This window comes from Sinocyclocheilus anshuiensis, unplaced genomic scaffold, assembly GCF_001515605.1.
Source record: "Sinocyclocheilus anshuiensis isolate Anshui unplaced genomic scaffold, SAMN03320099.WGS_v1.1 scaffold446, whole genome shotgun sequence".
Lineage (NCBI taxonomy): Eukaryota > Metazoa > Chordata > Actinopteri > Cypriniformes > Cyprinidae > Sinocyclocheilus > Sinocyclocheilus anshuiensis.
The window spans coordinates 74,678-99,103 of NW_015544247.1; the positions used below are offsets into that span (position 1 = coordinate 74,678).

The window sequence follows — 24,426 nt, forward strand, 5'->3', positions numbered from 1 at the left end:
GTGAGTGAGGTGATTTGAGTGAGTGTGATTTATTAATATTTGTGAGTGAATGTGTGTGCGCGTGTATGAGTGAAAGTGTATTGTTTGTTTGCATGTGCATGCAAAGCTTGCAAGTTTGAGGGTTTTGTTGGTGTTTTGTTTTGTTTGCTTGTGTATGCATGGTTGGGTTTGCAAGTCTGTATGATTTTTTTCTTTCTTTCTGTGTGTGTATATGTATGCGTATACAATATATTTATGTGCATCCCCATAAACTATCCATAAGCTTTTCACTCAAAGTCTAACACTGAAGACCAATTATTAGACACTGTACACATGCATATACTAAGCGCTATTACCAAAAAAAAAAAAAGCTGACATTTCCTTATAAATGGTGAATAACCATTTTACAATGCATTGCACTTGCAAAAAGTTAAATTTGATAGTGTTCACAAACTGTATTTTAATGCAGTCAAATTCTCAATAAAACTGTTTTCACTGGTATATTTTTCTGATTATGTTGTAAGACAACGTGATGAATATGAACTAGAGACTGAAACGCGGCCCATTAAGACTACATAACAAGCCCTCCCTTGGATGTTAATCTGCACAAAAATCCTGATTCATAATCACGACGTCGTCTAATGAAATCAAATACACATAAGATAAAGATGGCTGTGCTGTGATTTCGGCTATATTTGCATGTAAAATAGAGTTCGAAGTGACAGAATATATTTTTTAACTGAAAGCGCTGCTCCTCAGCCGCTCGCTGAACAAAGCAGACGCACAGAGAGGTGTGTACGCGCTGGGAAAACAAAACCTCGCGCGGCAGTACCGGCGAATCTCAGAAACTAAATAAGGTTTGTCCAAGAAGTCGCTAGATTTGTCGCTAGGTGCTTTTTTGGAAAAAAAAAGTCACTAAAGGGGTCTGAAAAGTCACTAAATCTAGCGACGAAGTCGCTAAGTTGGCAACACTAGAGTATCAAGTCAAAGTCAAGTCAAGTCTTTTATGAATATTTGTCAAATAAGTCTCAACTCGAGTCAAGTCATGTGACTCGAGTCCCCCACCTCTGCTACATCCCTACTAGGAATCATACACATGTCAGAAATGGTTACAGAAAAAAACTGGGCATCATACACTAAAAGACTGAGGATTTTAAGTGGTTCCAAACACAACGGACTCCTGCAGAAATGAGCCTCATTGCTAGGAGACTCGTGACAAATGAAAACAACATGCATTCTAAAATCAGCTCAAAATATTAAATATGCTTGATAGTCTAAGACTGGATGGAATCAGAGTCTAAAGCTAAAAATCAAAGTCTGTGCCTGTCACACACTATGCGTATATCTTCTGTGAAATCAATCAAATCTGACTTTCCAAAATCTGCAGGCTGGCTATGACTTTTGACAACTAATGTCAACTTCTCCAGACTGCAAACTGGAGAAAAATCTGGGCAGAGTGTGTAGTGTATTCCAGCCCTTAAATTCATGTTCACAAATAAAGGAAAAACAAACTGCAAAAAATATAAATAAACATACTATGTAATCATCAGGAAGACATTTGAAAAAACATATCTCAAAATAAAGATCATAGGATGGCATGTTACCATGGCATTTTTGCGTGAGCGAGGTGGCGGCAGTATGATTGGCACTGTGGCACTGTTGTTAGCATTCGCTGGCGGAGGTACAGGACTGGGAGCCCCGCCCACTGGACTGCAGTAGAGTTCCTCCTGACTGCCTGCACACCCTGGAGTCGGGGCCGAACTCTTTCCTTGACTGCCGCTGCTCGTGCGGCGATATGAGGTCGTCTTCTCTGAACTGCAGACACATGTAATATTTTACGTATTCAAAAAATTCAGATTTTAGTGAATGCTACTATTTTACCATTACTATTGTTAACAATAGTAATACTGAAATTATAGCTCAAAAACCATAAATATGTCTTGTGACATAATAAATTTTTCCAGCAACTCCTAACTAGTGGTTATGTTTTTAAATATAATAACATACAAAAAAATTACAATACAAATCATTAAGTAAAATAATGAGGAAACCTCTGGCCTTTGAAGATAAATGCAGCATAGGACCACAGTGACTAACCTGACAGGTCCTCTCTGACTCTGTGGTGAGGTGGAGTGATTTTTGCCCTCGGCCCCTGAGAAAGATTGTCCCTCCAAGTACACCGTCTGTCTATGTCCCTTTGACCCTCCAGTGCTATGAGAGCGTGAAGGTGTTGGTCCAGGGGACTCCGTCACAGGGGATGAAGTGCTGATTCTCGGAAAGCAGCTGGTGGGGTGGGAACTCTGGCGGTAGGGGGTGTGAGTCTCTGGAATGGAACCCGAGATCTGAGGATCTGAACGGCCTGCAGGGACACAAATTATCTTTGACCTTGCTGTGGATTGTCTGGAATAAACCTGCAGGGTTTCTACACAGTTCACATTTGCAAAGGACCTCATTTCAGCTTCTTAGAGAACATCTAAATGCCAGATCATTCCTTAGCTTTTGTTTATCAGGTCAAACCTGCACAAGCTTTTTTGGGGTATACAAAATTCCAGACTTAAAACGTCAATTAAAAGCTAACAAACAGTATCTCACCTCTTTGTATTGCTTTAGCTGGCAGGGGAGGAGGCATGGAGCCATTAGTGGGGGCGCTGTTGTTGGGTGGATTTCGATATAGGAAGTCAATGTTCTCATAGGTCCTGGCCGGACTGCTTTTATTTAAATTCCATGCAGCCGAGCAGTGCCTATTGCTGCCAGTAAGGGGCAGCGGAGACCGTGAGCCCTTAGGATGGGGACTTACCTAAACAAATAGTTACTGAACATTATATTTCACATTTTGAGTCAAAACAGAGACTTTTATACTTTTATTTATGAGCATCCATAGACTCGTAAACTCATATATTCATAATGCCCCTATATATATATATAAAAACATCAATTTCATATTGCTGAACCTGTGCACTGATTTATCATTATGATTCTATAAATTCTAAAACAAAGAAACATTATGGCATAAAATAAATTATTTTATTATTATTATTAAATTAGAAAAATGCAAAACAGAGAAACATTTTCACCAGTGGTCACAGACTCAGATACCACTTTACATATGTTGAAAATGCATATACTTTATTAAGAAATAGTTAATCTTGTTACAGACCCTTTCGTCCAGATCATCTTCACTGTCATACATGTCCTGTGGCGTCTCCCATGTGTATTCAACATGGATCTGAGAGTTGAACTTCCCACTGTGGGCCAATTCCAGCTAAACATGCACACAAATAAAATATAAGAAATCAACAGCCAATTCACTGACTCACTTTTGACCAGACTGACAGATATCACACTATTAGATAGAGATTCAAATCCAGCTCTATTTTTTTATTTGTTTGTTTGTTGTCTTCATACTGTAAAGAGTCAATGGTTTGATGATCCCTCATTGTTTATTTGGAGACATTCATATTTATAACAGCTACTAGGTTTGTTTTATATGATATTATTATTTTATGCAAGGGAAGGACAAGGGAAGTTCCTTATGAAAACACTGTCATATGAGAATTCAGGATATTAAACAGGATAAAGTTCAACCTAGTCAACCTAGGAATAATATCTCTACAAACATGTGCTCACATACACACAAAGTCAATAAAAGCTTTGTGCATTATGTGATACTCACCAGTTCGACACACAGCATGTGCTGCAGTCTCTTGGCAATGTCTAGAGCCGTCTCACCCGCTGAGTTCACTACAGGACAATCAGAACAATGGAAGAGTCAAAATCAGGACAGATTGATCCATTTATTTGTCTGTTTTTCTATCTATCTATCTATCTATCTATCTATCAGTAAGTATACAAGTTGAACTCAGTCTTTCATAGTCTGTTTATACATCTATGTATGCATCTATCCATAATTTTTATAGCTGAATTTGCATGTATGTGATTACTGTATACCTGTGTGTAAAACCGCCTTTGCTTTGAGCAGAAGTTTCAAGCACTCTGGTTTGTTGTATAATGCACAGTAATGAAGCGCTGTGTTTCCTTCTGCTGTCTTCTTTTCCAGGCAGCCACTGAGAAACACAAACACAAAGCGGTCAGCTGATGGACATCCTACCATGTACTGACAGATCCGTGACAACAGCAGATTTCTCTCACCAGTTCTGAGCTAGAAAATCCACCAGAGCCAGAGAAGTCTTCTCAGACATGCGCACAGCTAAGTGAAGACCGGTCTCCTTCAGGTCCTGTTAGACACAGAAGAGAACAAGTTAAAGCTACTGGCTGCTGCCAACCAGCCACTGTCTCGGTGAAACAAACATACTGTTATTCACCAGTCCAATAAATCACAGCAGACTGGATGAAGAGTGACGGAGAAGATTAATGAATTAGTCTGCGAGTTGGCATACTACAATTCTCTACTTGTGAGTATACGTGTGTGTTTTAAAATAAAAATGTTGGTGATTCAGTCACTGAATCATTCAAGTCAAACTCTGTCTCTATTCTGAGACTATGGCCAAATAACACACACATACACAAAACAAATTCAAACACAAGAACAGCAGTCATTACACAGCTTGTGTTCACTTCCTGAGTGGGCTGAGGAGAGGTAAATCTGATTAGAGATAGAAAAAAGAGAGGAAATACAGAATTACAGAGAGAGTGTGAATGATGTGTGATTAATGACGTATAACCACAAAGATGTCTCATTTTTACTTATACAGTTCAAAATTATCAAGAAAAATTAAACATCCATTTGACTAAACCACAGGAAGTCTCTGATGTGATGGATTGATACCTTTGAAAGCTCTAAACATCTCAAGAAATGTGAAAAGCATGAGTGACAGCATGTTTATACGCCTTGATGTTTTTGTTATCATCATTGTGGTTGTGGTGTTTGTGTATATGGTTGTATTGAGGATCTCACTTGTCCTTCAGGTGTGGCCACTGGTTTAGACAGGTCCTCTCCCTCTGCATAGAGCTGTAGCAGTGACGTGAGATCTTTGTTCCTCACAGTGTCATACACATGATACGCTTCAGAGTGTTCTTTTGGGAGGACATAGCGTCGCTCTGCATACTTCGCTACAATGTACTCCTTCCTCGCTGTCCTGATGTGCAAAAAAATCCAAAATGAGGTGAGGTAAAAAAATAAAAAAAAAAAAAAAAAAGTCTGAGCTAAAAGCGAAAAAGAGACTGCACAATAGGACTCACATGTCACTTTTTGGAAGGGGCTTGACTGCATCACTGGGCATGTTAATTTCCATGATGTCATTAAACTTCGCGTTTCCAACAAGCCCCTTCCAAAAAGTCTGAGCTAAAAGCGAAAAAGAGACTGCACAATAGGACTCACATGTCACTTTTTGGAAGGGGCTTGACTGCATCACTGGGCATGTTAATTTCCATGATGTCATTAAACTTCGCGTTTCCAATGCTCACTGCCAACTGTGAACCAAAACACAACTGATAAACAGATGTTTGCCGTAAAACACTGAACATATGCATCCAGCTTTATGTTAGGTAATTTATCTGTAATCTAACTGACAACAAGTAACTAACTAATAAATAACACTCGTGTGCAGGAGCACTTGCACTGCTTTACTGTCAGAGGTAAAAAGTTTATATAAACATTTACAGATGTGAGCGAGACACATGTGAGTAAATGCTGACTCAGTCCCAGTGGATTATGGGTAAAAAGTTCAAGATAAATGTGATACGTACCACACAAAAAGAACAACGGTAAATGTGCAGAAGGTAATGGACTGTATAATGAATGGAGCTGAATTATCTTTTTAAATTGTATGACATCACACACACATATGTGTGTGTGTGTGTGTGTGTGTGTGTGTGTTTACCAGGAGCTCAGATGTGCTCAGTACGTCAAGAGTGAGAGACTGAATTCGTGAGTGATGTACTCCAAGCTCACGATGGATTCCTGAACACTCGATACAGGTGAGAATGCCCAGGTTAGTGGAGAGCCAAGTGGGTTCTAAAGAGCACAACACACATCATTCAAACATTTCTTTGCCACTCTTCACTGACCAATAAAGTGTTTTTTAGAAGCTCTTCATAAAGATGATACAGAAATTTTTGGGAACAGACATAGTGTTATGCATTGCTTAAATATTTCATTGATCTAAATAGTTGTGTAAGAAACACACATTCAAAACTATTTAAGGCTTAAATTAAATGTCTCTCTCCAATCATCATTTTGATTTGATTTAGAATAACATAACACATAGGATTTCTGTATTTGAGGCCATTCTCACAGAATGCATTTTTGCATTTAAAATTAAAAAGACAGTGGTCAAACACATCCATCTAGCACATTTTCATTAAAAAAAAAAAAAAAAGGAAATGCAAAATGCGTTCTGTATTAATGGCCTCTAACAGTATTTAAATGCATTAGGATCCTCTTTTCGAGACCTGGAGCTCCACAGTCACAGCAGGCCTCATTGCCTGGCAGGTTTCTCAGGCCTGAGATCACAGCTCGGACAAGCTCCTGCAGACCACTGTCCTGAAACTGGAGCTGATCTCCTCCGAGAGCCGTGTTCAAGGCCTCCTCCTTACTGTTCTGCAGCACAGAAACCCATCTGCAAGAAGACAAATGAAGGGATTACAAAAACAAAGACGTGCATTCATCTCAATAGGTGACCTTTCAGATACATCCATTGCATCTTTAACATTTCAATGTCTTTCTTTATCTTACTCTTTCCTTTTTATTCTCTCTCCTCTCTAGAAGCAGGTTTTGAACCTGCTCTCTCCTGCATGTCTGTTCATGCCGCTTTGCAGTATATAATAAAGATTTCTATGTATACGGGTGTGTGTGAGCGTACACATTTCTGCACTTACATCATGCATTCTTGCTCGTCCTCAGCCTGGAAATGGTATGTGCGATTGTCTGCAAGGACAGAGAGAGAAAGAGATAAAAGAGATAAATAGTGTGCAAATAGTGAGGCAAAGACTGAGCTTCTTGTCTTCCCTGCCACTCCAACTCTACAGTATGATTTCTCCATCCAGCTAGGTTCTTCTACAATTACCCCATCAACTTCGGTCAGAAATCTTGGTGTAACTTTTGATAACCAGCTGACCTTCAAAGACCACATTGCAAAGACCGCTCGATCTTGCAGGTTTGCATTGCACAACATCAGAAAGATCAGGCCCTTTCTAACGGAGCATGCTGCACAACTTCTTGTCCAGGCCCTTGTCATCTCTAGGCTGGACTACTGCAATGCTCTTCTGGCTGGACTTCCATCAAGCACAATCAAACACATCCCCTTCAGAAGTCTGAGATCCGCTAGTGAGCGACGCCTCGTGGTACCATCACAGAGAGGCTCAAAATCACTTTCCAGAACATTCTCGTTCACCACTCCTGGCTGGTGGAACGATCTTCCCACCCCTATCCGGAATGCTGAATCCCTGACAATTTTCAAGCAACAGCTGAAAACCCATCTCTTTCGAAGCTACTTGACTTCATCATAAAAAAAAATAAAATAAATAAATAAATAAAAAATTCTCTCTCTTTATTTATTCCTTCTCTTTCTAGCTTGTACTTATTTGAACAATGTCTAAGAACTTGGTATTACAACCACTTCCTGTGTCTGTTTGCCTCTTTAAGAAGAATCGCTTTATGTATCCCCCAATTGTAAGTTGCTTTGGATAAAAGCGTCTGCTAAATGACTAAATGTAAATGTAAATGTAAATGTGTGCGCTTGGTGGGCCTCTGTGCAAAGGAAACATGGAAAAAACATCCTAACATACAGGAAATCAACAGAAAAAAAAAACAGGTCAGGACTAGCCACTCAACTTATCTGCATTTCATGATCCACATACACCTACATACTTATTCCTCCAAACTGTATTTACATACTTCTGAACACCTATATGCATAAAACACCTCACCTGGTTCACATACTGTATTTCACATCAGATTTCCCATAATGCATCACATACCGGTCAGCTACACCAGCAGCACTGAATTATAAAGTCTATATATAAAATTGTGTGACAGCAGTGCAGCATACTACTGCTTATAACATACATTGCCTTCTGTTTCACTTATTTCTAAAGATTAGTAGGCAGTATACAGTGTGTACCACGCACTATTCAATCATTAGCATGCTAGTTTCCCATTCCAAACATAGTCCTTTTCTTCATATTACAGCAGAGATGAAAAAGGGTCAAAGGTCAGAGGTCAACGTACGTGTAACTAAATCAAACGTTCTCTTTTCCTCAGGGTTGGGCCGCACCTGACACGTCAGGAGGTTGAGCTTTGCGGGTGGTCTGTTGATCTGAGAGTTAGAGAAGAGTCATAACATGTTTAAAGTGCATACTCATCACATATGTGGTCACTCACTAAATCAAATGCAAACAAATCTCACTTGCATTTATGCTGTGTGCAGGATTAATGCTAAAGATGTGAGTAAAAGCTACATAAAGTTAATGGTTGCTAAAACACTGAAGCTTGACGCACACAGACATGTAAGCAAAACCAGTGAAAGTTTTGGTTTTTGACAATGTGGATGATTCCAGATGAAACACTTGTGTTGTGTTTTGGCCTATAGTTTGTGGTTCTGAAAGGAAATTGCTAATACATGAGCGTTGAGTCTTTTCTCATACAGCATGGGAAAATTTGATTGCAGGCCTCTGAAGCTCAAGTAATCACTCTGGAGACTAAGAGGAAACAGCCTTTGTGTGTCATTACCAATGTCAGTTTGCGATTTGTGCCAATTAAACAATAATCACACAAGCAAGAGTACCGATTACAGCATAGTGATTCAGCCATAGGATTTTATACAGAAGGTTTGTAAACAAAAAGTTAATATTAAGTACTTAAATTCCTTTCAGCAAAAAAGATTCAAAAGCTGTAATATAATGAAGTATGTGTAACTGGAAGGTGTTTGTCTTTCTCAAATCTCACCGTGCTGTGTGAAATGGTGAGACAGCCATATTTTACCCCACACTTCCTCTTCTGCCAAACCTTTCTGATCCTAAAACACAAAGATCATGGAAAAACCCTAACAATCCACATTCAGTATTCATCAGTATTAGCATAATACCTCCATACTTCACAGAGATAAAATGATCATATTCAGGGGTCCTTGGTATCAAGATTTATATAAATTGATTTGAGAAGCAGAAATAACTAGTAGCCACTTGTTAACTGTACTGATTCAGTAGCTCTCTAGTGAAGTTACATTCAGTAATTTACTGACAACAAAAATGGCACTGACATGTTTATTCTGATGCACTGATCAAAACCTAAGTAGTCTATGTGGGCATGTGTGTGTTTTGTGAGCTGTAGGTTGGCCTTAGAGATTTTAAGAGAGTGCAAGTAAGACTCTAGTGCAGTAAGAGACTAAACCACATTTAATAGAAAACATCTGTGTGAGAGGAACGACTCTGTACGACTCTCAGGATATTATAACTCACTTCATTTATTCTGCTTCCAGTTTAAGAAGAGGGCATATATATCATTACATTCACAGAGCAGTGTGGAGAGTGTTTCCTGAGAAACACACACTCACCCCATGTGACTAAAAGCAAACAGGAGCTGAATAATGCATCATGTCTGGAAAACCTTGAATAAACCCAGGTAATAAAAATAAACAGTTGGTCTGTTGTTGTTTTTGGGGGATTGGTGACCTTCTCAACTTGGGGAAGTAGACAGTAATGTTTAACTCACCCATCGCTCTTCTTAAGAAGGAATCCTGATTTCTCTGTGCCATATTTCTTATTGCCTTGTGGTTGGTGGATGCTATATCCATGGCCAGAGTTCTTCCTGTTTAGAAAATCCTGTGAAGACAGAACAACATTTATTATTATAACTGTCATCATCATCATCATCATCTCTGAGCTTGCTGAAATAGAGTCTTTAATGCCAATTATGGCCACAGATGAGCTCTTTTTCAGTCCATCTTGTGAAGAAAATGCATTACTTTGAGCTAGAAGTTGTGCATTCTGGGAGTTGTGTTTACTTTGGATATTACCTCTTTGCCATCAACCTGTAGTTGTGTTCTGAGTGAGTCACGCAATTGAGAGAGCTGCTTTACTTCATCATCCTGCTCATGACGAACCTGTGAACAATCACAGTAAAGTGATATGGGGCTTGTTTTTGTGCTACACAATGTGACTGGTCTTGTGAAGAGTTAACATAAGTTATACACAAACAAAAATACATTTGATAACGGAGCAGTTTACAGGCTTAAACTGGAACACGTCCCTCCGTTTTGTAATCAAGCCCAGGACCAAACCAACACAGCCAGAAATACTGCAGTACTCAAAGCCTGTTTAAATTATGGCTTTGGCCCCCAGTACAAAATTCCAGCAATTTCTTCAACCAGTTTCCATAGTACTTTATAAAAGGAAATTATTCCTTTTGGAAAGCTAGATTCTGGTTGTTTCATTTTTGAGTTTCATTTCCATTTATGTGCCAAATGCTGATGCGTTATGATCAAAAGAGAGCAAGTTGAAACGGGAGAAATGTCACTTTAGAAACATTACCCGAACCAGTTCTGTTATAAAACACGGTCATCTCAACACCAATTCCACATGCCCTATCCTGCCTTCTCCTCATAGTATCAACTAAATGACAAACTTTGATACAAGAAAGATCATTTAATGAACACCATTATTATTGTTGTGTGATATTCACTCTAGACCGTATCAAATCTCTCTACAACCCATGACTAGACAAGACTTGCAGAAAGAGTAATAATGCTGCTGGGAAACATCAACTGATAAATACTGAATATAATGTTTTAAAACAGTTTTTGGTTTATTTATTAGGGAGAATGAAGTGAGACAAATCTAAGAATCTAGACGCAATCAATATAATAGCTTGGGTCCAAAACCTTCTAAGTTTCCTTGCCATCTGCTGCTTACATAGGAAGCGGGTTTCTAAGGGAGTATCCTAACCATCATGAAACAGACTTTTGCAACTCTGTGTGTCATATGTCTATGCAAAGGAATAATACAAGCAACATAGCATTCCGTTAACATGTTGCTAAACTGTACACTTTAATTAGCTACCTAGCACACATATGTAACATATTAAACGGTTTTATTCATATTTTTCAGTACTCATCCTTCATCTTGAGTATTTTATTCTTTCATTCATCTTGTTGACATGCATTTTGGGATTGCTTTCTCTTCAAAAGATACATGCAATCAGACTTTAAAAGAGGAAAAAGGTCGCAACATACTTTTTGAAGCTGTCATGATGTATTAAAATGCTGTCAAGGTAGGCTGCTGACTAGATTTTTTAACAAAGCTAATGTGTGCGCAAAAAAGATTTACATGATATTCAGTAGAAAGTCAGTAGAAATTCAGTAGAAAGTTAGTCTTTCAAACTAACTGTATCAGCCAGACTAGACATGTAAAATCAATGATAAAGTGTCAATGATAAATCTTCCTCGAATGGAGTTTGAAGAGTATTATTTCATCATATTAACACTACGCCAGTTCGTGACTAACATGAGAAGCGAGATAGTTTCAAAACACTGAAGGTGTGTATGTCGCACAGGTCTGACTTTCTGCATCACAAAAAGAAAACAAACAAAAACAAGATAAGCCATTATGTCTGCTTATCATCTCTCTAATAAATCTAAGAAAACAAACCATCCAGTTAGAGCTGCCCTTTACAATCCACAGCAAAAATGTATGAAATTTATGAATATATTAAAATACATTTTTATTTATTTATGTAACACACTTTGTCAAGTGTGGAGACTAGAATATGTATGTTATTCTATCTACAAAGATACTGGGATTGACAAATCTATTACCGTATGTACAGAGGCTGCTAACTTCTCCACAAATGGACCCAGATGCTCTGCAGCCTTCAGTCCATCCTGGAAAAAACTGAGAAAACACAATCGCAGTGTTTAGCCATCTCAAATGTCAGTGACATCAATACACACACCCACAAAGCCACAGAGATTCAATCAATATAGACACAGCTGTTGAATGATTAGCAGGATTAAATCTTCACTGTAGTTATTCAAATTCCTTTGAGATTCATATGCTGAACCCAGTCTTATAAGGGGCCTTAACCCAGACTTAAGTGTAATGTGAAAAGCAGTTTTGTACTAAAACCAATTTAGGTTAAATCTGCAACTGAAAAGGAAGCTGGTGCTTCTAGAGGATCTTAATTTGGTTTAGACGTACTTAAGTTGGGCTTGAAAGTACTTAATCAGGCTCTGCAGTAGATCTGGACCTTGACGAACTTTCAGCTCCTGAATCTTCAGTAAATACTATCAAACCAGAGAGAGAGAGGGAGAGAGAAAAAAAAGTCTGTCATTCGTCAAAGGTCAATCCCACTGTTGTGTCCCAACATTGTGACTCAGCACAAAGCTAAAGCAGATGAATCCACAACAAACATGAATTAAAGGGTAAAATGCACTACACAACTTCTTTGCAATGATTTGCATTCTGGAGGAGTCAATGCTAGTTGCCAAAACCAGTCTGCAGACTTTGGGCTGTCAGATTTCACAGATAATTGTGTAGTGTATGCATAAGCATGAGTAAACTACTTTATGTAGATTAAAAAAGGTGAAAGGAGCCACTGGGGATCAAATGCTGCTTAAGTTTCTGAACATTCTGTATCTAAGCAATCTGTTCAAATAAATGAAAATTTACTCTATGCATATATGGATACAGGAACTTTCCAGTTAATTATGGTCACATGGTCGGTCAGGTTTGGAAGAAATAACGCATGTCTCCACTATAAAAAGAGAGCAAAGTGGAGACATCTGGAGCTCTGCGGCTGGGAAAGGGAGCACTGTAGGACACTGAAAAACCCCTCTTTCATTATTCCTCCACTTCACTCCTTCTTTCCTTATTCTTTCTATTACCTCAGCTGGGTTCAAGCGGCGTAACCCAAATTTCCCCCGTCCTGCTAACTGCCACGCACACAGCATATGGAACTTGGACATATCGCCACAGACATGTGGAGTGAGGTCATCAATAACCACACATGAACACAATGTGGCCTCAAACAAGAGTGTCTCTCTCAAAAACACCCCAAAGCCTTTTGGTTTTAGGTGACTTCACACACTGCCACACACTTACTGAATTTACAAAGAATATGCTTAATACCGCAGAGAGGTTAACAATCTGAGGTAACCCAGGAATGACTTGCTAAGACACACACATACAGCTGCACTAAATGCACTTATTCTCATTGAGACGCTCACACAATGTGGTCTTGGTCAGGTTCATTTTGCACACGTTTCATAAGTCTGTTAACCGGCCGCCCTCATACGGCCTCTTATACCTCACACATCTGCAGCTGGAAGTTCCTTCTTTCTCTTTCCATGTCCTCTGCTGTGTCTGTTGATTCCAACCGAATCATCCCATGCTGTTTCTGTTTCTCTCTCCTTTCTTTCTCCAGCTTGCCTCTGAAAAGCCGAAGTGAAAATGAATGAAGAAAAAGAGAAAAGAACATAATGAGACACTAGTTTAGCTGGTGGACTTGTCTTTTAGACAAGCCAAGTGGTGGTCTTGTATTAAATATTATAGGAAGTTGTGTACTAGGAGAACAATTTGACTCTGAAACTCACATTTTAGCATCATAATCCTTCCAGCTTTTCTCCATCTGTTTTTTCAGCTCCTGAGAGAAAAGAAATACACTATAAGAATAAAGAATTTTGTGCATATATACACAGACAAACACACATTAAAAAAGTTTACACTGTGTCGCCTTAAAAACGTGATGCAATAACAAAGGACACCTCATTGTGGACAATTGATATTGTGCAAGTAATAATATCAGGGTGTGTATCAAAACTCGATCTCAGAGCCCTGCAATATGTCTCCACTCATCATACCGGTTAAACTCAAAGAAAGGTGTGGTGCAGTTATTGCGTTTCTGACATTCGAAAACACAATAACCCCAAACAAGCTACTTGTCAAACCTTGTTACAAAACAACATGACGCACTGTTGACTCTTTAAAGGGATGAATTTGACTTCCTTAGCTTTATCAACTCTTTAATTGAATTCAATTATCAATTCAATTGGGGTTTAATGTGACGTTTTAGTCTAGTATGATGACAGTGTGACACAGGTGTCTGTCTCACTCACCAGCCTGCTGTCTCTCAGCTCAATCTTTAGCACGTTCTCCAGAGGGAAAGAAATGATGTTGTTCAGGTTTTGCACCTAAAGAACCATCAGAAAGAACACATAAATTCAGGCAGACACGCACTCGAGAACAAACAGGTATGTAGAAATAATGTAACCGAGACAAACACCAAAAAGAAACTAAAAACAACATCTGAAAGTCAGCCAGATCATAGTGCAAATGTTAATGTAAACTCTAACTCACTTTAAATAAAGCCTAGTCACTCCCTATAAAGCCTAGTCTGGATGTACAAATGCTCGCAAACCATAAATCCGCATTATAAAATTGCAAAAGGTAAAACTCTTTTTGGGATTTCTCCTTGGACAAATGCATAAAAGTGCTGAGCAAGTATAAATCTTCCTTAGGAAGGAATGTGCGAGGAAAAACCCACTGCAGGACGAAAGAAGAATCAGACCGAATCATTTCAAACAAAGGACAGCCTTTCGGACATATTTCCCATTTAAATGTCATTTTTAAATGTACTGACAGCATTGTTAATTTTTTTTATTAGTGTGTTTATTATATTATATATTATTATATATTATGTCATTATATATAATAATATATAATGACATAATATATAACATTATATACAATGTCATTATATTATGTATATTTATTATATACAGCCACTGTGCAGTATAGAGACAGGCATTGGTACTGAATGATAAAAAAACACCTTGCTTGACCACTAAAAAAGAAAAAAAAAAAAAGATACTCAAACCCAAGTAAACACTTTCACACAAAACATTAAATACATATTGTGCTACACAAAAGTATAAATTAAAAGTAATCATGGGAGTCACCTCATAATGGTGCTGGATATGGATTTATAACCTTGAAAAATGGATGTTATAAATATAAGTCTTCATGAATATGAAAAATGGGCTTGACTCTGAGGGAAAGTTTAGCCTCCACAAAAGGACGCTAAATCTAATGGAGTTTATTTTCTTAGCAGAGATTCTGTTGTATTCTTTAAGCTGTGGTTCCTGTCCCTGGTGATCGTTTGATTGACAGCTCAGTGGTCAGACGCTATCCACTCATGCTCTCGGGTCTGGTATAAATTACCATCACCATAGAAACTATCAGTGGGAGGGCTCTGGGCGCTGTGGTTTGAGGGGCCCTCGCCTGCAGCTGTTGAACCCCTGCTGACACACACACACAAAACTACCTCTCCCAGTCCCATGTGTACTTTCTACAGCTGGAAGTCTGCTGTTTCTTATTCAGAAATATATCCAGAAAACAAGCCACACAGGCACACACCCAAAGGTGCTTTTTGAATAATAATACTGGCAGGGCAGACAGTACTTGAATAGTTTCCTCTCAAAGGTGGAAAAATATTCATGTTGGCCTTGAATTATTCAGGTAATTAACATTTACGCTTCACTGAACTTTATGCTGCACCTGGAAGCTAAATTTGGGGTAAGAAATGAGAAACTAACACTTGACTTGAATACTTGACTACAATATGTCTGCTTTCTCTGCTGAAAGAAATGGGTCTTAATTGGGATAAAAAAAACAATATTCAGCTTTATGTCCCTTTTATTGCGTTTGTATTTGTAGTTTCAGAATGGTGTCCTGCTCACCAGGTTTTTGAAGAGTGCAGTGATCTCTCGCGTGAACACAGCCAGGTTCAGGAAACCTGTGGATATCTCGTTGTTATCCTGCGTCAGGTGACTGTTCCCCAGATTCTCCAGAACCTCTGTGTACTGTTCCTTACTCTCCACATGATCTGGAAACACAACATCACACAATCAAAAACAAGACAATCCTGTGACCTTTCTGCAGATAACCGGAGAAACTAGAAATCAATACAAAACTGTTTGGAGTCCACTTTTCTTCTGTAATGTTACACATTTCCATGAGAAACAGGATATTCAATGAAAACAAATGTAGGCTACTTGATTTTATCAATCAGGAATTGACAGGATTGTGAAAAGCCTCTATAGTTCAGTCTGAAATACAGTCAGTGTATGTACTGCATTTGCTCAGTAATGTTGTGAAATATTATTAGCATTTAAAATAACTGTTTTCTGTTTTAATATATTTTGAAATGTAGTTTATTCCAGTAATGGCAAAGCTACATTTTCATCAGCGTTTAGTCTTTAGTGTCACATGATCCTTCAGAAATCATTCTAGTATGCTGATTTGGTGCTCCAGGAACATTTCTTATTATCAATGTTGAAAACAGCTGTGCCGGTTAATATTTTTGTGGAAACTGAACTGATTTTTTCAGGATACTTCAAAATTCAAAAGGATTTATTTGAAATAGAAATATTTTCTAACATTATAAAACGTCTTTATATGACTTTATCAATTTAATGCATCCTTGCTGAATATTCATTTATTTAAAAAACTAAATCTTACACCAAACTCTTGAACAGCAATGGAAAAAATATAGTAAGAAAATGGATAGATTTAGATTTCTTTAAAATATTTTTTTTTGTACAGCAGTAATTTTTAAACATGATAACCTTTATCCATCTTCTGAAACCGTGTGATCTTGCAAACCTCACCACATGATCAAATGAAAAAAGGAAAACAGGATTTTGTGATACAGTGAAAATTATACCAGCTGAAGCACAGTGAGCTCCTGGCAAGAAAACTAAAATCACCACAGGCTCAGACTGTACTACAGATCAAAGAGCTCTCAGCTCCACAGCTATAAAATAAACAGGTACACTTAGATAAGAGCCAAAGCAAAGCCAAACCATCCTCACTTATGATAATCACAAGTATTTGTGGGAGCACATGCTGGACTTTCCAAGGGAGCATCCCTGGAATTAGCATACAGTGCTATAGCTAAACATGATGGACACATTTTCCTGGATTGAAATTCTCTGTCTCTTCATAAACAACATTCCTATCAAGTAATCATTGCCTTCTCATTCTATGGGGTTGGGTTAAGGCTTTGATTGGTTGATCAGGAAACTGTTCCAGGAAAAGCAAAGGACTTGATTAAGGAACACATACGACTTGGGTGCATCACATGCATTGTGTCCTGATCCCATTTCACCTGAATAAATTACTTTGTAGTGTCAAAAGCACATTAAACATAAACAGGAGAAATCCTCATGTCAGCATATTGATATCTATCAGGATATCGGTCTAGACTCTAAAGATTGTGGAAATGTAAGATCACTTCCTTAATAAATAAACTTGCATTATCTGGTTTTGGGTTGAGTTTCGTTTTTCAAGACAGGACAAACAACTTAACGACAAAAATAGGGGGGATTTTTTTCTAGAGTTAGTTAATCGAACGTCTAGCTGACACTTCCTCTTCTGTGGACTTCAATCAACAGTGTTTTTCCAGTGAGTCAGTCCAGCTCAAACAATACTGCATTTCACTCACAGGCGCCAAGCACTCTAAGGACCTACCTTCCCTGATCTGGAAACAAGTTTTATTTTCTCAACAGGCATCTGTGAGCACTTTCAGACACACACTTTCAGTTTTAATTTGTATTGTTAATTCATTTCTTGACATGTTTGAGACCCTGATCTGTTCCAGAGATGATATGTGAAGCTCAAATGAACCTTGAAGCAGATCCTGTTCCTGAGTTTTTAGAAAAATTACCCTATATCAACACTTTAAAGCGTCTGCCACATCTGTGTTTGTGTTTGCATGTCTTCAGCAACATTTAGTCCACGGTCAACAGCTCTGTTTTGAACTGTGACACTGTTAGATTACAGACAGACACATGTTTAGACTAAATATACAGCTCTTTAAATTACCTTCATAGAGTACCCTATTCATACCTGAAGTGAACTCATTCATAAAAATCTTTCAACCCTCATTGAAGATGAGTTTTTATTGCTCAACAGATGAAACTACATACATAACTTACAAAAACAAACTAAAACTAACATTCATTTTCATGACTCAATTAATTAAACAAAGTCCACAAATAAAAATTCCAAAAATAATTTTAAAAAGTCCACAAATAAATTTTCATTTTCAATATATGGTATATTAACAACCCACCTGAATAAAGAGAAAATGCAACTTGATAAGCAATAACACTAGACTAGGCCATTTTTTAAACGATACCGATTAGCTCATTAACTTTGGCAGGTCTAAAATACTAGAAATAAAATTTAAAATAAAATGAATGAAAAAAATCAATAAAAAACTACTAAACTAAATTGATTATATAAATAATAATAAAAAAATTAACAACATGCGGATTTGGGGCATCATTCATTTTCACAGCACCAACAGTACCCAATGAATTTCACCCCAAAGTGACTCATAGATTTGTTCACATCAACAGAAAGTATGAAAAATACTAATAAGTAATCCTAACCACTAACAAAACAACAAAAAGACATTTCTATCTATATATATTGACCCAAAAATCATCATGGACTCTGGACTCAAACACTGGTTTCTAACCAGGATGAGTAAACAGAGGGGGAAAAAAAGAAAAGAAAGAAAAAAAAGAAAAAAAAAAAAAGAGTAAAAGCTCTAAAGACTAATAAACCTGCTTGACGCTGCACAGAACTGATAACTGCACTAGCTCTGAATCATTAATATGAGCTACAAAACAGCATTCACAACTTCTCACACACAATCAACTATATCCCGCCACAGTGAGAAGGATGGGGTGAATCAGAAAGAGTGGTATTTTATCAGGTTCAGGTTTGGTCTCACTCCTAAACCAAGTTTAGCTCCACCACAAACACACAGTGGCAGGAAATTGAGGCCCCTCAATAGTAGTGTTACCGGAATGAGACATCTGATTTCAGTTAAAAGAAAGAGAGAGAAAGAGAGAGCGAGTGACGACGAGGGGGGAGATGATAAAACGTAGGGTCTCTTTTGCGTTTAACTGAACTGTGACTCACAGAATTGAGAAATGGGGCATGCGCCCTCAGAAATGGGAAGCAGGCAGATCTGAGACATGTTTCCCAGAAACCATGATCATTCCAGTCAGGACTGTAAGCACAACATAACATTATAAATAGTGTATTGGCCAGGTCTGTGGGGCAATTTCTCATTTCAGAGAGGAGGAGCAGATGTAAACACAGATATTCTCCTGACAGTTCAGTACGGTAAAGACACTGATGGTAAAAAAAAAAAAAAAAAAAAAAAAAGTACATATTTGATTAAAGTTTCAGCGTACATGCAGCCAAACTGCTGTGTAACCAGTGGCCATGTGCGTTGTGCAGGGTGAACAGAATAAGGCACTGAAACTGTGTGTTTAACACTGCATAAGGTCATTAAGAGAACTCTTAGGTTCATTAAAACAGTGAAGCAAGTTTCAGTGGCTGTTATTTTCTACACTCTGACTCTGTGTCAAAAACAGGAAAACACACAATCTGCTCTAGTGGTTGTGATGTCAGTGCAAGTCTAGGCCCCAATTTCTGTCATCTTTCATTTGTGTGACAGAGAGAGTGAGACAGCAAAAGTAAGAATGACCTCAATGCAATTCTTTTAGGAAATGTGTTTTTGGAAGACTTTTTTCACAAATCTTACTTTTTCATTTTAACGACTACTGTAGTTTAATTAAGCATCTTTATGGCATCACAAGCTGACTCTTATGTAACAGTCTGGGGTTTGAATAAGTGATACTAAGTGAACCAGGCTTCCTGAAGATCTCTAAAAAGCCACCTCATATTATTCTAAACTCCCAGAATACATATTTTTGCTTATGTACTAGACCAGTGATTTTCAACCAGTGGCTGGGGTCCACCAAGAGACATCAGCAAACTTCCAAGGGTGCCTCAAGACGACTTAAAATGTTTTAAAATATGACAAAAGCATTAAAATCAGGTAAGACAAGTAAAGAAAATATATATATATATATTTTTTTTTAATTTACTTGCTCAAAAACTTTTTTCTTTGAAGAACCAGGGATCCCACAGGGGAGTAATTTTAAAAGTGTAACATCTAGACCTGAAAAAGTAATGTAAATTAGTAAAATCTTTATTAATCTACTAATTAGTAACACTTTAGTATAGAGACCATTTCTCACTATTAAATAGTTGCTTATTAACAGGCCTATTATTAACATAATTGGCTGTTTATTAGTACATATAAAGCACATATCATTTAATCCTATCCTATACCTAAACTTAACAACAACCTTACTAACTATTAATAAGCAGCAAATGTGGACTTTATTGAGGTAAAAGCCATCGTTAATGGTTTGTTAATAGTGAGAATTGGACCTTAAAATAAGGTGTGACCAAATCTTTTAACATCAAATATACATCTTTTTGTAGTATTGCCAAGCTCTAACATATTTCATTTGGTAGAAACTGTGTAAAAAATATTCTTCATTATCCTTCATAATCTTCATTCAAACAGGTGGGATCCCTGAAGAACATTCAGCTCTTAAAGGGGTCATATTATGCTGCTAAAAAGAACATTATTTTGTGTCTTTGGTGTAATGAAATGTGTTTATGCGGTTTAAGGTTCAAAAAACACATTATTTTCCACATACTGTACATTATTGTTTCTCCTCTATGCCCCGCCTTTCTGAAACGCTTCAGAAGAAAAATTCGATTTTTACAAAGCTCATCGGTCTGAAAAGTGAGGTGTGCTCTGATTGGCCAGCTATCCAGTGCGTCCTGATTGGCCGAATTCCTCAAGCGTGTGACGGAAATGTTACGTCCCTTAGGAAAAATTGAAATCACATCATATGACCCCTTTAAAAGGTCTGGAATCCTGCAATTTCATTTATAGAAACTAGGAGTGTTGGGCCTTCACATATTGCTGTGGACAATGAAAAGTCTTAGAGTTAAAAAGGTTGAGAAGCAGTGTACTAGATGAAATAATTCAGCAAACAAGAGGAACACAAAGTTCCAAAAAATAAGACTGTACTCACTGAGTCCAGAGTTGTGGATGGCTTTTACAATTTTCTTCATCCTCTGTAGAGACATCTGGTCCTGCTCTAGAGACTGGTGGAAGACAGCAGAGAAATGAGAAAAACATTAGAATAGAAATTCATTACTAGCATCAGCATCAACTACACTCTTCAACTTCATGTAATCATTGGCACAAACATGTTTAACTGGTTGCGGGGCAACACTTGACTGTTTTTACCGAACAAACATCAGAATAGTTGTCAAGCAGTCTTTCTATCACGTCAGGTCACCGTGATGATGTCAGAACAGGTAAGCTGTGAAGCACAGGTGAATCAAGCCTTACGAAAGACAACGACAACTCTTAATGACTCAGAACAGACACTATTTACAGTAAAGAATTAGTGCACTAGACAGAATGAGACACACCTCCGTGGGAATCTAACCCGAGTTCAAATATCAGTGGTTTAAATCATGTTTTGGTTTATTAGGATTGAATCACATCAGTTTGTTTAACTTCTTTGGTCAGAAAGTGTCTATTAAAAATGAAAACATGAAACCTGAATGTGAATATCACAATGAAGGGTTTTAAACCACCTTGAGTGTGCGACCTTACAACACACTGACGTATACCTGCTGCTGTCTGCCAGAGATTGTTTAGTCTGATCAATGTTAATAAATCAGTGTCAAAACTTTCTTTGGATCGGTTCTGTTTTGTTTCTGTCTGTAGCTTTTTGGGCAACATTCCAGACACATGTACTTATTGGATCCAGTGATGTATAACTCAGAATCTCACACACTGAACACCAGACAGGTTAATGTTTTTACACACAGACAGTCAGTCAGTGTTTACACCGGTATCAGAATATTTCCTCAACATAAATAAAAAAAATTAAAAAAAGAGATGTCTGGGCATGCGGGTTCTTCTAAAGAAGCATGTGTCCTACTATATGCTTATTACTTCCTTGTGTTAATTTTCCCAGTTTACTAGGGATTTAGTTTTATTTTCCATCTTTTCCTGGTATGAGGAAAAACCTGAACAGTGCTTTGACCTTAGGGTTTTTGCCAAATCTCTTATCAAGCGTTTTTTCAACAATGTTGAAAGAGATGGAAGACAAACCACTTAATCAAAAGGCATTTCCCACGTACAAACACCTAGAGCCAGAAAAAAAAGGAGGTATGGATTTCAAGTACATAATAAATACACTTTAAAGTGCCCTATTGAGTGTGTTTTTGGTCGTCTCAGGATAAAAGTTCTCTTAAAAAGGTTCATCGCCATTATATTCAAGACTTCAAAAGAGTGGTTTTGGGGGGATTTAAACCCCACATGATGGATGTCAAACATAAAGTAGAGGCCTTATTTTTACATATTAAGGTTTAACAGCTCATAAAACTAAAATAATTAGCTTTGATGTAGGCCTACTGTCTGAACAAAAATGGCTCATTGATATCTTTAAGGCCCTGTGAAACACTATTTTTGTAGCCATATATTTTTCATTATTTATTTAGTGTACATTTGTGTTAAAGTTAAAAGCTGTAACTCTAATCATGATCCTTACTGTTTTTGTGCCTAATAAATAAAAATAAATAATATCATCCGATCATTATGTAAAAAGATAATGCTTACTTCATTTCAGCATATCTACTTTAATAGCTTGCATTGTGAAGATGTTTTAAAAAAAAGTAGCTTCATCATATTATTTTCTCTACATCTCTAACATTAATTATACTGAATAATGGCATTATGTTAGTACAAACATTCTATCTGTCTGCATCAGTGGAACAATAAATACATCATCTTTAGCACCAAATGAAAAAGTTCATTTTTCAAGTTTTCAAGTAAAGTTCACTGCCTCCTAACCTCTCAAACACTGGTCACTAAAGCCTCAGTGAACTGACGACACTAGGATACGTGATCCTGTTATCGGCTGGGGGAGTCATCTATACTACACTCAAAGGGAGTGAGGATGGCCAGAAATAAATGCATTAGCCACATCAAATCTGCTGACTCAAGGTATGACTGCAGTGGGTATGTGCTTACATCAGATGTGAAGTGATGTATGATGACAAACAACACACACACACATACACACACACACACACACACACATACAAATACAAACATAACATACAAAGCATAATCTTTAATTCAATAAACATCAAAAGTTTGCATTGCAAACTCATCTGTCCTGGGGTTTCTGTATTTCCGTGGCCTCCTCCTGCAGAACATTCAACATGCTGCCAGCTATCAGCCAGAGTCTCAGCAAATGGAAACATAAAACAAACTTTGCCTCTCAAACCCAAACAAGTCTTCAAACACTAACCTTGATGAAAACACACTCAGTTATACACGTTGCACCTGGGCATCAAACACACTTAACCCTCCACTTTGAAAGACTGTAACACACTCACAAATTGATATATTTACACAAGTAATCTGGTCATACACGGCATATCTGCAACATCAGGAACTGAGCAGCAAATTTATAATCCTGAAAAAAAAAATACTATCACACAAATATCTCTGACTCATTCAAGGAAACTAAAGTTACTTCCATCTTCTCATTCTGTGTTAATTCTAAAGAATATTTCCACAAAAACCTACGTATTAGTTTCACAACTCTTTGTGTTGCTCAAATGCTGCTTGAAGGCATTTTTAACCATTTTTTCATTTACATCCCAATTAACAGTTTACTCATCCTCATGTCATTCCAAACATGTTTGACTTTCTTGTGTAAAACACAATGGGAGTCATGTCAGCATGTCCAAGCAGCTTTTCTCCCACACAATGAAAGTGAATGGTGATCATGATTGTCCCTGTTCCCCATCTACTTTCACTGTATGGAAAAAGCAGCTTGGACATTCTGCTAAATATCTGCTTTTGTGCTCAATGTAAGAAAGTCAAACAAGGGGTGAGTGAGTAAATGATGGCAGAAATAACATTTTTAGGTGAACTAACCTATTAATTGATTGTAGATTGTAGCCCTTGAAGTAGTAAGCCCATTTCTGCAAGCCTTTTGGCACATCTATCTAGCAAATGTTCTCAACGTTTTTGAATTAAACATCCCTTGTGCAGAACAATATTCAAAAGCACACCATTAGGCTATACAGTGTGATATTTTTCCGCTGCTTGTTTTAAAGGGGTCATATGATGTTGCTAAAAAGAACATGATTTTGTGTATTTGGTGTAATGAAATGTGTTTATGCGGTTTAAAGTTAAAAAAACACATTATTTTCCACATAGTGTACATTATTGTTTCTCCTCTATGCCCCGCCTTTTTGAAACGCATCGATTTTTACAAAGCTCATCGGTCTGAAAAAGCAAGGTGTGCTCTGATTGGCCAGCTATCCAGTGCGTTGTGATTGGCCGAATACCTCAAGCGTGAGACAGAAATGTTACTCCCCTCACCATACTGTGATGCCCTGCCCTGCCGGTGCGACGAGACAAAAACATTAAAACCCATTATAAACGAGGCATTTGTTGCATCGAGTGAGGACATAATTACTGATTATAATGACTTATACTGTCTTTTTACG

General features: G+C 37.6%; 1 protein-coding gene across 1 annotated transcript in view; it reads right to left on the bottom strand.

Annotated features, from left to right (window-relative positions):
- Nucleotides 1-24,426, bottom strand: part of LOC107697697 (arf-GAP with SH3 domain, ANK repeat and PH domain-containing protein 2-like) — a 29,533-nt gene that overhangs the window by 2,653 nt on the left and 2,454 nt on the right. The window contains exons 2-24 of the mRNA XM_016498494.1: nucleotides 20,913-20,985; nucleotides 15,672-15,817; nucleotides 14,049-14,123; nucleotides 13,527-13,576; nucleotides 13,241-13,364; nucleotides 12,133-12,218; nucleotides 11,751-11,826; nucleotides 9,954-10,040; nucleotides 9,650-9,759; nucleotides 8,885-8,954; nucleotides 8,168-8,255; nucleotides 6,817-6,865; nucleotides 6,391-6,557; nucleotides 5,820-5,953; nucleotides 5,318-5,409; nucleotides 4,895-5,075; nucleotides 4,129-4,214; nucleotides 3,928-4,043; nucleotides 3,653-3,720; nucleotides 3,137-3,241; nucleotides 2,572-2,776; nucleotides 2,077-2,338; nucleotides 1,584-1,794 (exon numbers count right to left, since the gene is read on the bottom strand). Coding sequence (XP_016353980.1) covers nucleotides 1,584-1,794; nucleotides 2,077-2,338; nucleotides 2,572-2,776; nucleotides 3,137-3,241; nucleotides 3,653-3,720; nucleotides 3,928-4,043; nucleotides 4,129-4,214; nucleotides 4,895-5,075; nucleotides 5,318-5,409; nucleotides 5,820-5,953; nucleotides 6,391-6,557; nucleotides 6,817-6,865; nucleotides 8,168-8,255; nucleotides 8,885-8,954; nucleotides 9,650-9,759; nucleotides 9,954-10,040; nucleotides 11,751-11,826; nucleotides 12,133-12,218; nucleotides 13,241-13,364; nucleotides 13,527-13,576; nucleotides 14,049-14,123; nucleotides 15,672-15,817; nucleotides 20,913-20,985 — 2,661 coding nt within the window. The remainder of the gene's footprint in view (nucleotides 1-1,583; nucleotides 1,795-2,076; nucleotides 2,339-2,571; nucleotides 2,777-3,136; nucleotides 3,242-3,652; nucleotides 3,721-3,927; nucleotides 4,044-4,128; nucleotides 4,215-4,894; nucleotides 5,076-5,317; nucleotides 5,410-5,819; nucleotides 5,954-6,390; nucleotides 6,558-6,816; nucleotides 6,866-8,167; nucleotides 8,256-8,884; nucleotides 8,955-9,649; nucleotides 9,760-9,953; nucleotides 10,041-11,750; nucleotides 11,827-12,132; nucleotides 12,219-13,240; nucleotides 13,365-13,526; nucleotides 13,577-14,048; nucleotides 14,124-15,671; nucleotides 15,818-20,912; nucleotides 20,986-24,426) is intronic.